Consider the following 13182-nt stretch of genomic DNA (forward strand, 5'->3'; position numbering starts at 1 on the left):
GAACGTGAACGGCCATTTTACCATATTTCCTAAGCTTGTGAAAAAGCTTTTTAAAAAGCTGGGTACAAATACATATGATGATGCAGAGAATTTTAAAAAATAATATTCACCTAAAACTATTTTTCCTAATAGGACTTAAAGACAGACAACTAGAAAAGACTTATGAAAGTTTTGGTTTTATATATGGGAACTGCAGTGAGGCTATTATATGCACAAAGATGGGAAAATATACAAATATCCACAATGGAAGAGTGGATCAGGAAGATGGCAGAATGTGGAGAAATGGCTAAATTTACTTATTTGACTAGGAAAGGACCAATAACTACTTTTATAAAAAACTAGAAATCCTTTATGAACTTTTTGTTAAAAAGTGATCTCTGGACTTATTGATTAAAGGGGATTATAGATGGGAAGAAGGGAACTATGTTATCTAATTTGGGGAAATTAATTATGCTCTGCAAAGATTGGAGTTGCTTTTTTTCTTTCTCTTTTCTTGATACTGTACATTTTTCTTCTATTTTACTTTTTATATCTTTTTCTCTCTTCTATGTTCTTTTTAATTTTTCTGTAATTTTAACTTTGTAAAAAAATCTTCAAGAATGGTGGCCCCTGTGCCCAGAATCCCTCAAGAGAAAATGATTTTACAGGTTGGCTCTTATTTTCACTAATTTAAAACATTACATTTTGTAAACATACTAAATTTACAGGAACTAATTGATTATCATACCAACCTCAATTCTATTTCTCTCATTTGGAACAGGTACTTACCCATTTTACAGAAGGTGTAGTCGCACTAAGCATAGGGCATGGTTCTGGATTTATTAATCCCAATTTCACAAAACCTTCTATAGCTTTACAGTAACCCTGGAAAAGACAAATGGAAAGGATTAGGAAATGATACGAACCTTCAGACCTGCTAACCTAATAAGCATGAAAACAGCTCATGACAATATTGGAATACCACTGAATGATTTTTCAACTTCTCCAACAGGCTATTTGTCAGAAATCTGAAAATCGTGCACTCATTTATACTGGAACAATAGTTGTATAATTCTAGCATTTGTATCGTCATAAAATCTAGTATGACAAAGGCTATTATATAAATAAAATATAGGTTTTTTTCCCCCCAAATCACTCATTCATCCAGCCCATTACTGCTTATATCAATTAGCCATAGCAAAGCTTTAAGGAGGGGATCTTGCGGGCACTGTAGGATTTCAGTCCTTCACGGCGTAGTGTGTTACCACTTGTTTTCTTGGTGACTATGGTCCCAGCTGCCTTGAGATCATTGACAAGATCCTCCTGTGTAGTTCTGGACTGATTCCTCATGGTTCTCATGATCATTAAAACTCCACGAGGTGAGATCTTGCATGGAGCCCCAGACTGAGGAAGACTGACATTTATTTTGTGTTTCTTCCATTTGCGAATAATCACACCAATTATTGTCACCTTCTCACCAAGCTGCTTGGCGATAGTCTTGTAGCCCATTCCAGCCTTGTGAAGGTCTACAATCTTGTCCCTGACATCCTTGGACAGCTCTTTGGTTTTGGCCATGGTGGAGAGTTTGGAATCTGATTGATTGATTGCTTCTGTGGACAGGTGTCTTTTATACAGGTAACAAGCTGAGATTAGGAGCACTCCCTTTAAGAGTGTGTTCCTAATCTCTGCTTGTTACCTGTATAAAAGACACCTGGGAGCCAGTAATCTTGCTGGTTGATAGGGGATCAAATACTTATTAAAATGTAAATCAATTTATAACTTTTTTGAAATGCGTTTTTCTTGAATTTCTTTGTTGTTATTCTGTCTCTCACTGTTAAAATAAACCTACCATTAAAATTATAGACTGATCATTTTTTTTATCAGTAGGCAAACGTACAAAATCAGCAGGGAATCAAATATTTTTTTCCCCTCACTGCAAGTCACTTTTTTTTAGTGCAACAGTTACTAAATGAATGGTTGCAAGTTGTGGACTACCTGTGTATAAAGCAGGGGCTATTAAAAAAATGCCTCCTGTTGCAGAACTAAAAACCAAAGAGCAATTAACTAATATTTAAATTGGTACAGACATACAGTACCTTCAGCTCTCTAACACAGGCATGTATTATTACAAACCTCAATGTTGCAAAAAAAATGTGTGCATTATGATATCACAACATAAAAGCCCAGCTTTTCATCCTTTTGTTCCCTATCCCATGCAAATACATAATCCATGTAGTTTGAGTCATGGCATCCATGTTGCCATTTCCCTCCTCCCCTGCGGGTGCCCATGCTCTCTCTATGATCAATCACACTTCTATAATGGCAAATGCACCTACCGTGTACCTTAATGTTCCTCTTAAAAGAGTGTGAGCTGATTGAATACCGTAAGGTTCAGCATATTTTGTACTATCCCTGTTTGGAAAACCTTCCAAATTTAATCCTGGGAAAAAATCCATGACAGTAACAGAATCAAGCAAAGCTCCTCCGGCTGGAATATTAATAATCTAAGGATTATGAAAAACAACAATCATGTAAGTGTACTATATTTGAGGACAGGGACCGCCCAACTTTTAAGCTCCTCTTTAAAAATGCCTGTCTCCCACAATTATGAAGGTTGAACATCTCTCCCAAGTCTTATTTATGGCCACTTCCTTTCAGGTCTCTGCTCTGTCCTAATTTCTCTGTTTTTTTTCACAAGACCTTCAGTGTGCTGCATTACACACAGAGCCTGCATTCCCTTAACAGGAACCTTCTTAAGACAAGTTTTTGCACTGCCGCAAATCTTACCGATCTTACTGATTCATGTCCTAAAAGCCAAGGTTACTATTCAGAATTAGGAGAAAGTAGGTTTTCCCCTTCCTTGCTGGTAGCTCATCAATGTTTTGATTTTCTTTAAAACAGTTTCCATGCCAATTATAGCAACATGAAGACTCTTCTTGCTTTCTTATTATTTATCAAATTTATCTCTCCCATAGTGATATCTTCCTTGATCACCTAACCACATAACGGTTAGGTGACCACTGTATTGTCCACTGATTATACCAACAGGGAGGAACTAGCCAATTTAGTTAATAGAACAGGTGATTGGCAACTAAGGCTAAATTTCCTTTAGCCATGGATGAGATGGGAAAGAAAACTCTGGAAAGGGTAGTGATATGAAAATGGCTGTCCTTTGATTGGCTCAGTTGTATCTCCCCCTGCCTAACTTAAATTGAAAATGTTCCATTAAGAACTAACTTTGTTCATATCAGAAGTTTTCAAAACTCCTCAATCTGATACAGCTATAAGCCACCTTTTCATTTTAACATATATATATATATGTATACACATGGAAAGCAGTTTGGTACAATGGTTAAAATCAGAAAGCTAGAAACCAGGAGTTCTGGTCCTGCCTTAGAAGTATGAAGCCAGCTGGCACTCACACATACAAACAAATGTATATACTTTTAAAGAGAAATTACATCACCTTTCCATCTTTTAAATAGGTTGCAGATTTAACTGTGTTTAGTAGGACTCCCTGTGGACTCCAGCTAAATTTATATCTCAGGGGGTTGTCAGAATATTCAGGAGCAGGCAAGCCTCCACAGAAGGAAGTGTAGGATATCACCTGGAGTGGATGAAAATAAAGATCTCAATTTAAATTCGGTTAGTTTATCCAATAGAGATTCCTGAATTTATTTAACATGGCTAACTCTATATTTCTGATTAATCTAGTTTTACAGTATTCTACAGAAAGGCATCTAAGACATTTATACAGTTTTCTTTAGAAATTCATTCATTTAACTTTTATAACATCTAGTAACAAAAAAAGAATTAAAAATTAACTTAGGATCTATTCATATAAACCTACACATTCTAAGCACAAACCAATCACACAGTGAGTTCACGGCAATCCTATAGCTGTCTATGAGCTTCAGAAAAAGAAATGGGTAGACATGAGCAGGATTCAACCCCAACCCCAATTCCAACCCCAACCCTAACCCAAACCCCAATCCTGTCCCCACTTTATCCCTAATCCTATAAAAACTAATAAAATCTATATATAATAAAAAGAAATGGGTAGACATGAACAGGATTCTACTACACACCCCTCTGAAAATGATGGGATTTATTATAAATTTATTAAAATTACAGCAGCTGCATATTATTGGTTTCTGTGGGACTTAATCATGGTTAATTTCAAATGTATTCTGAGCGTATGGACTTGCTTTTCTCAGGTGAAATTCAAAATTTAAGATTCATCAGAATTTATCTTTTCCATTTTGTCTTTGCATGTGGTAAAAGCTGATGCTTCATAGAAAAAGCAAAGGAAAGAGGAAGCTTTTATTTAGTTTTTAAGGAGGAAGAGGAGGATAAAAACAAAACTGGGGACAAGGAGCATGGGCTATGACTTGGGTTCTTTTTTCAGTTGAGCTTACCGTAGCACCCACTTCTTTTGCTTTATCAATACATTCCATTGCCAACATATGATCGAGGCCAGGATCCAAACCCACTTCGCTGATAATGGTAATGCCAGCTGCCTCTGTGCTATAATACAAGGAAAGCTGTCAGGTGAAAGGAAACAGCAAGGTATCTCTACAAAGTACAGGTAGCCCTCTACTTACAACCATTCATTTAGTGACCATTTGAAGTTACAACAGTACTGAAAAAAGTAACTTATAACCATTTTTCACATTTAACACCATTGCAGCATCTACATGGTCAAGTGATCAAAATCTGGATGCTTGGCAATTGGTTTATATTTATGACAGTTGCAGTGTCCTGGGGTCATGTGATCACCTTTTGCAACTTTCTGACAAGCAAAGTCAATGGGGAGACCAGATTCACTTAACAACTGTGTTACTAACTTAACAACTGTAGTGATTCACTTAACAAGTGTGACAAGAAAGGTCCTAAAGGGGGCAAAACTTACTTAACTGTCTCACTTAGCAACATAAATGTTGGGTTCAATTGTGATCATAAGTCGAGGACTACCTATATATTCCCCTGCTGACTGAACTCAGTAGCTCACAAACCATCCTCTTAACACAGAGCTTTTCAACTTGCAATTGTTAAGAAGTGTGGATTTCAACATCCAGAATTGAAACCCATTCTGGCCGAGGAAATCTGGGTATTGAAGCCCATACGTCTTAAAGAGGCCAAGGTTGAAAGACACTGCTGTAGCAGGTGGGTACGTACAATCAATTGTATTTCAAGTTGTTTTCAAATACAGTATCTCTGCAGTGAGTTGAATGGGCCACACTTATTTCCTTCAGTGAGTAGGCTATACTGGTATACATGTGCTTTCTACACATAAGCAATTACGTGGAAAAACCAGTTTTTAACTTAGATAACTTTTCTTCAAAGAGGGGTATCCAACTTTCAATTCATATGTACCATATTTTTCCGTCTATAAGACGCACCCTTGCATAAGACGCTCTGGTATGCGAGTTTCTCCATGCCGATCAGCTATTCGGCGGAGCGCCAAACAGCTAAGCCGGCAAATCCAGAGGTTCAGCGGGCCGACGATCTTGCCCCCTCCCCCCTCCCGTTAGTACCAAGCCCACAGGGGCTTGACACCTGCACCAGGTGGCATGGCAACCCACACAGGCATGCCCTGGGCTGTGGAGGTTACCATTATTTTTCCGTGTATAAGACGCTGCACTTGTATAAGACGCACCCGATTTTTGAACAGGGTGTTTGCAGGAAAAAATAGCGTCTTATACACGGAAAAATACGGTAGGTCATATGTAGTCTTTGAACTTCCCTCTTTCTTTCCTTCCTTCCTTCACTTCCTTTTTCTTCCTTCCTTCTATCCATATCTATCTGTCTATCACCTATCTATCTATCTATCTATCTATCTATCTATCTATCTATCTATCTATCTATCTATCTATCTATCTATCTATCTATCTATCTATCTATCTATCTATCTATCTAGTGTATCTTCCTATTATAATTGCCAAAAGTCATTGGCATGAGTTCCCAATGAGGTGGGAAAATTGAAAAAAAAAGTTATTTCATGTGCCTACAACATGTTTAATAGCTTAATAGCAAAAACCTGGGGATGGATGGCTGGGAAGCCCAGAATATAGGGGCATGACATCATCCAGCCTGCTTTGTCTCATCTCAGCTAAGTGTTGCCACCAAAAGGCTGTTTATATTTCTTAAGCAAGATAATCCAGCAATGGTTTGCAAAGGATTTTGAGGGGGAAAAAACCTGGCTAGCTATCCATTCTTGCTGGAGGAAGTGACATCTGAAGGGGAGGTGAAAACCGGCCAGACTGTTGTCAGTCAGCAGCACTGCAGAGCTATCACAAATCCTGCCCCATTTGTATGTTTGTCACAAGGTGGGAGCAACGTTGTGACTTAGCTATGCTGGATTTTGATATTCTGATTAAAATGGCAAATTTCTATGGCTGGAGATAATCCACATTTAAGTCATTTTCCTGACTTAAACTTACATTCAGCTTCAAAAATGATGTTGAGAAATCTGCAGAGGACGCCAAGTACTCAAACATGCTCATACCTTTTTTGTAGCTCTTTCATTTCAGGAGTCAGGTAACTCGCGGTCACCAAATTCACTCTGCTGTCAATGCATTTCTTAGCAACCAGAGGATGGAATGAATATGGCAACAAACTAAAATGAGAGGGGGGAAAAGTGAGGGGAAGGTCATCACTAGAAAATGCCAATTCTTTTCTATGCTGTCAAAACAGGCAAAAAACCCAAGTCAATGTTATCTCATTTATCAAGAGAAAGATAGCCATAATTACCAATTTCTATAAAATCAGTTTAATTGGAAAGGTCACTCTCTGACTTTTAAAATAAGGTTAGAAAGTGAAAAGAAAAATATCTTTTTTTCAGGCATAATTACATCCACAAATAGTATTCAGTATCAAGATTTAAGAAGGAAATCTTTGTCAGATTTTTTTAAAATAAATTTTCTGAGAAATGATCTAATTTGTCTCTAAATATGAATTGCTCTAACTTATTTTTCAAACATTATTAAGCAGCATTTTTGCAACAACATATAAAAATTGCTAAATGACATTTTGAGAGGGCCAGGGCACATGCTACATATATAATGGTCCAGGTTTCAATCTGGAATCTCTCATGAAAATTTTTAGCTAGAAGACCTGTCCTATACCTTTTCCTGTTTCTGCTCAATCATTATGGGAAATCAATAGTTGGCAGTGCTAACTCAAATGGATCAATACTTACGGTAATTAAAACTGAGGCAATTAATGCATTTAGTTCTTACTACATGAGCTTTCTTGTGTGTGTGTGTGTGTGTGTGTGTGTTTGTGTGTGTGTGTGTGTGTGCAAGCACTCACACACTCACTCACAGAAAAACATATTTCTTAGGTCCACATCATAGTCCACTGAAATCAGAATTATGAACTAGTTTGACATTGAATACATTGGGTTTCAAATAGTAGAAGGCAGAGTAGTTAATGGAGCTTGATATACTGTATGTGCAGTGGGATTTTTAATTATGCATAAGATAATAATAATTTCAGACAAATGGCTCTCCAGTCTCTTCTTAAAAACTTCCAGTGTTGGAGCATAAACAGCTTCTGGAGGCAGCTTGTTCCACTGATTAATTCTTCTAACTGTCAGGAAATTTCTCCTTAGTTCTAGGCTGCTTCTCTTTTTGATTAGTTTCCATCTGTTGCTTCTTGTCCTGCCTTCAGGCGCCTTGGAGAATAGCTTGACTCCCTCTTCTTTGTGGCAGCCTGAGATATTGGAACACTGCTATCATGTCACCCCTCGTCCTTCTCTTCATTAAACTAGACATATCTAATTCCAACAACCTTATACGTTTTAGCCTCCAGTCCCCTAATCATCTTTGCTGCTCTTCTCAGTACTCTTTCTAGAGTCTCAACATCTTTTTTACATTGTGACAACCAAAACTGGATGTAGTATTCCAACTATGGCCTTACCAAGGAATTGTAAAGTGGTATTAACACTTAACGTGATCTTGATTCTATCCCTCTGTTAATGCAGCCTAGTACTGTGCTGGCTTTTTTGGCAGCTGCAGCACATTGCTGGCTCATATTTAAGTGATTGTCCACTAGGAGTCCAAGATCCCTCTCACAGTTGCTACTATTGAGCAAGGTACCACCTATGCATTTGGTTTTTCTTGCCTAAATGTAGAACCTTACTTTTTTCACCATTGAATTTCATTTTGTTAGAAAGCGCCCAATGTTCAAGTCTGTCAAGATCCTTCTGTATCTTAAGCCTATCTTCTGGAGTGTTGGCTATTCCTGCCAGCTTGGTGTCATCTGCAAATTTGATGAGTTTCCCATCGATCCCCTCATCCAAATCATTGATTAAGATGTTGAAGAGCCCTGGGCCTAGAACAGAGCCCTGGGGCACCCCACTACACACTTCCCTCCATATAGATACAGTTCCATTGAGGACCACACGCTGAGTACGGCTGGTCAGCCAGCTAAAAATCCATTTGGTGGTGATGCTGTCTAACCCACATTTTTCTATCTTATCAAGTAGTAGGTTGTGGTCTACTTTATCAAATGCCTTACTGAAGTCCAAGATGCTTCAGCTTTTGTATTTATTATGTCTCTTTTTAATTGTATCTTTGTTGTTTAATGTTGGTTTTAATTGTTTCCACCCAGTTATTTGCTTCAGATGCACAGCCACATGCAGTACATTTTTAATAAATTAATTAAATAAATAAGATCAGTGAGTGAATATGGGCCAGTTACTATCCTTCTTCTTTCACACAGATGTTGTAAGAATAAAATGGGAGGGAGTTTACATCATATTAGCATATATAATCCTGAGTTCTTTGGGGTGAAAAAACACCAGAACCAGAGAATATACTATATATTTCAACTAACCTGGAACATGTTCTTAGTTAAAAAAATCCAAGTTTTAAACAATAATAAAAAAGCAACATCTATATAAGACCAAATGTATTAACATATAATCTTTTGTGAATTTTACTATATTTTATCAAAGTATACTTATGACAGATACGAACATAAACATTTAGACTTTATTTTTGAGATCATTTTATCATTATAATTCATTTTTATTGTTCAATGCTAATGCTATCTAATAATGGGACCATATTGTGGTTGTAAACACTTAAAAGGTTTCAATAAATAAAATTCCAACCTGAGTGACTGCTAGGAATCAGATGCTTAAATTATCAAGCCTTATTCTGGAACAGTTCATTTGCACTTTCTGAAATTCATGATCAGATACCGACCTAATCACAAGATTATGTTTCTTCACCAATGATGATAATCTCTCGTCTTCTGTGATGTTCATAATGATGGGAACAACATTATTGTATTTCTTGGACAACTGCTCAAGTTGAGTCTTCATGATAGAGGCTATTGGAGAGTATGAATGATAGATGAAAAAGACTGGCTCCCACAGCATTTTTAACTTGTATATCATCTTGGAGAGGTATGCTCAAAACCAGAACCTGAACCAGTGCTTAGCGTTAGCAGATGAGATCACGAAAACCTTGCTCTCATGCACTCCTCCTCCACTGAAACAATGTCAGAAAGTTTCACATCCTTATCAGATTAGGCATAGCTTGCTGAACCATCCAGAAAAGAAGGGGATTATCTCTGAGATATAAAGCCCAACTGGTCATGTAAACCAATAATAGAATTTTTTTTAGTACCTTAGCCATCACAAGTTGGCAAAATTATTTTTCTTAAGCAATAAAATAGGTGTAATAAACGTCCGTGATTTGCAATGGTTTCTTAAGGCAGCCATTAGAACAGAGTGGGGGGCAGCATTTTAAGATGAAAGGAGAATGAGGTATCAAATAGATTAGAGCAATAAAACTTCAACAAACAAGGCTTATTGCTGAAAAATATTATCTGTAGAATCAGGGACCAAAAAGTGAATATTCTCTAAAACCATGTTGTGGTACACAGTGGCAAGAACAGTAGGAGTATTTAGCTAAAACTAAGCTAATCCATGCAGGCAAAGCAGTACCTGTTCTAGGACAAAGGCTCACCGAAGAAACTGTTTGGAGGGGAAAGAAATCGAGAGTATCAACAAATGAAAATAATGAAATGGTGGCTTAGTCATTCTAAGCCATTCAGGTCAACTACTCCCACATTCTCCACCAGACAGGGAATTAAAGTGGGTGACACTGTAGGCAGTCAGGTACATTTTAACTCAACTTGCTAGCAGTTGGATCTTCAACGAAATAAATAAAGCAAAAGAAAAAACACCCCACCCAACCATTTTATCAGTCATGGATGGAGAGATGTTGAAAACATCACTAAATAAAATTTCTAAAATTAAAGAGTAATCACAGTAAGAAGGGCTAGCCCAAGATTCCATCCAAATCTCAATTCTCAAAATCTCAATTCTGCAATTTAAAAAACATATATGCAGAGATGCTAATGCAAGTATTGGAAAAGTTAATTCCAAAAGAACACAGCATATTTCAGGGAGAAGATCAAGCAGCACATTACAAACACAAATGCACAGAGGTAGATTGGGTTAATTTCATCTTAGATAAGTATCTCAGATGTGTTTCTTTTTAATTTATAAACATGTATAAACCTCAGTCACAGAGGCAACTCTAGGCAGTTTCCATATTAGACTTTAAACACACACACACAACATAATAATAAAAAACAGGGCACTGAGGAAGAGCAAAGCAAATATTCACACGTGCAGGCCTGCAGATGTACAGAATCCCATCTGGTACTGAAACACAGGCTTGCCTTCTTCTGCTTTTACCCATTTTTGATGTAATTCAAAAATTAGTTAAGTAGGATACAAAGTAGTTGTTTTCATAAGATTTAGTTCAAAAAATAAGTTTTCATGGTAGGATGCTTTTGTAAGAGTGATGCCCTTCTGCAAGTAGAATCTATGTTTATTCCACCCAATGGCTACACAGGTGGTCCTTGAGTTACAACCATTTGTTTAGTGGCCATTCAAATGGCACTGAAAAAAATGACTTACGACTAGCCCTTGCACTTACAATCAATCCCCATGATCAGGCAAAAAAAAAATTGGGTACTTGGCAACCAGCATGTAATTACATTGGTTACAGTGTCCCAGAGTCGTGTGATCACCATTTGCAACCTTCCCAGTTGTCTTCTGGCAAGCAAAGTCAATGAGGGAAGCCAGATTCACTTAATGACTGCCTGACTCAATTAACTGCATTGATTCATTTAGCAACCATTGCACAATAAGATTGTAAAATTGAATGTGATTCACTTAACAGCTGACTTGCTGAACAATGGAAATTCTGGTTCCAATTGTGGTCATAAGTTGAGGACTACCTGTACCCTAGCCAATAATAGAAGAAGGAACAAAGACAGAATCCTTCTCAAATAAATGAGAAATATTTATAAATACAAAGCAGTTCTCCATTAGTTTCAACAATGCTGAGATTTTAGGGTTATAACCTTACTTACAAACCTGCTGTTATTTCAACACTGGGATCTCTTGTAAGATATTCTATTACAGGCTCAGAAACATATCCAGATCCAAGTATTAAAACCTTCTTTTTCTTATCCATGGTCAGGGATTGCATATATTCCCTGCAATATATACAATTAAAAGTGAGTTTTAGTAAAATAAGCATCAAAATTGTTAACATTATAAATTTGCTTTAAAAACCTTTTGATTACTAGGGTTCTATTCCTTCAGAGCTCATTTAACATCAGCCCATATGAAAATATTTTCAATATTGCATTTGCATTTGATTGTGAAAAATGGTCAGTTTAATGGTGTGCAATTTTATGCCTCTATCCCTATGCCTCTACTAATTCTAGCAGTAGCGTTACACCTACAAGATTATAGTGAAATCAATATATATTTCTTTCTGCTGTAATCATGATATCAACACACACAATCCAAGAGATTATAGCCATTACTCTATTGATCAGTGAGGCTTGTTTAAATATAGGTGTAAGAATCTGAATTCATTCACAAATGGAGGGATGAAAATAAATAGACAATAGGGCTTAATCCCACAACTATTCCGAAACAGAATCTTAAAATCCTCAACAAAGAGGAAACAATATGTAATATTATTCCTGTCATATTAGACAATTACTGCATGTCCCAATTAAAAGGCAACTAATTTATATTAAGTAATAGCTAGAGGCAGTATCTATCTGACCTTGGCTGATTTAAAAAAAAACTAAGCAAGATCAGAGCTGGTTAATACTTGGACGGAAGACTACTAGGAAAAAGCTAGTGAGTGAATATGCTGGCTCAGGAATTCTGGGAGTTGAAGTCCACGAGTCATAAAAGAGCCGAGGTTGCCTACCCCTGAGCTAGACCAAGAAGTCCAGAAAAAGATCCAGGAAGAATGCTGTGGCAAAACATTTTACATACATCTGCCAAGAAAATAACATGGATGTGACAAATAAGAATTTTGACCAGTGCCAGAGGGTGAGAAAAAGGGATGGAACTCACAGTTCTTCTCTGGCTTTAGCTTAACAAACTGTACATATACAAATCTATACAATTTCAGTGAAGCTTTTGCGCTGTCTTATCTGTTTCACTCAATCACTCTCTCCCTGTCTCTCTCCTGCAGCTTCTTCCTCTTCTTTCGGCTTCTGGGCTCACTTCTATCCTAGGAAGGTGAACAGGAAGAGTAATTCTTTTTTTTGGACTCCAGCATCTTAGTCAAACTGTCCTCGCTGATCCGTAATCTGTCCTCTTGAAACAATAGTGCTTTCCACCAGCTGTTCATTGGGCAGATCACTTTCTCAGACTCCTGCTTGCTCCTGCAGGATTGCCAATTGCAGACTGATCCTGCTTTGTACACATTGTATCTATCACCAGTCCAAGCCACGCAAACAACAACTCCAGGAATGTCCAAACATTCTTCCTCAATGCTTCTGCCCATTTAAATATTCACAGCTAGAAGGCAAGTGTTTTACCTAGGCATGAACTGTCTGTGTGACACCAAGCGTGTTTTTTGTCCAGCAGCCTTGAGACTACTACATCATCCCAACTCCATCATGCCAACCCATCTTGCCACAACCCAAAACTTACAGAGACTTACAATGGCAGTATTAAATCTATTGCCTGAAGCCAGGAGTGTACAACAAAAGACCCAGGACTGCATGATACTGGTGGAAGTCTTTCCAAAAGAATTCTAAGTGAGATCCAAACTTTAAAAATGCTGCACAGCCCTGCTCTAAAAGCTTCTATAAGCAATGCAAAACCAGAGGTTATCTCCCCTTGTGCAACTTGGAAGC

At 37.4% G+C, this 13182-nt stretch overlaps 1 protein-coding gene across 1 annotated transcript in view; it reads right to left on the reverse strand.

The window, feature by feature from the left end:
• Window positions 1-13182, reverse strand: part of AASS (aminoadipate-semialdehyde synthase) — a 46503-nt gene that overhangs the window by 10333 nt on the left and 22988 nt on the right. Inside the window, exons 14-21 of the mRNA XM_015822862.1 lie at window positions 11387-11508; window positions 9941-9970; window positions 9195-9321; window positions 6488-6598; window positions 4398-4506; window positions 3446-3586; window positions 2316-2483; window positions 769-864 (exon numbers count right to left, since the gene is read on the reverse strand). Coding sequence (XP_015678348.1) covers window positions 769-864; window positions 2316-2483; window positions 3446-3586; window positions 4398-4506; window positions 6488-6598; window positions 9195-9321; window positions 9941-9970; window positions 11387-11508 — 904 coding nt within the window. The remainder of the gene's footprint in view (window positions 1-768; window positions 865-2315; window positions 2484-3445; window positions 3587-4397; window positions 4507-6487; window positions 6599-9194; window positions 9322-9940; window positions 9971-11386; window positions 11509-13182) is intronic.

This window comes from Protobothrops mucrosquamatus, unplaced genomic scaffold, assembly GCF_001527695.2.
Source record: "Protobothrops mucrosquamatus isolate PMUCROS unplaced genomic scaffold, P.Mucros_1.0 scaffold1705, whole genome shotgun sequence".
Classification (NCBI taxonomy): Eukaryota; Metazoa; Chordata; class Lepidosauria; order Squamata; family Viperidae; genus Protobothrops; species Protobothrops mucrosquamatus.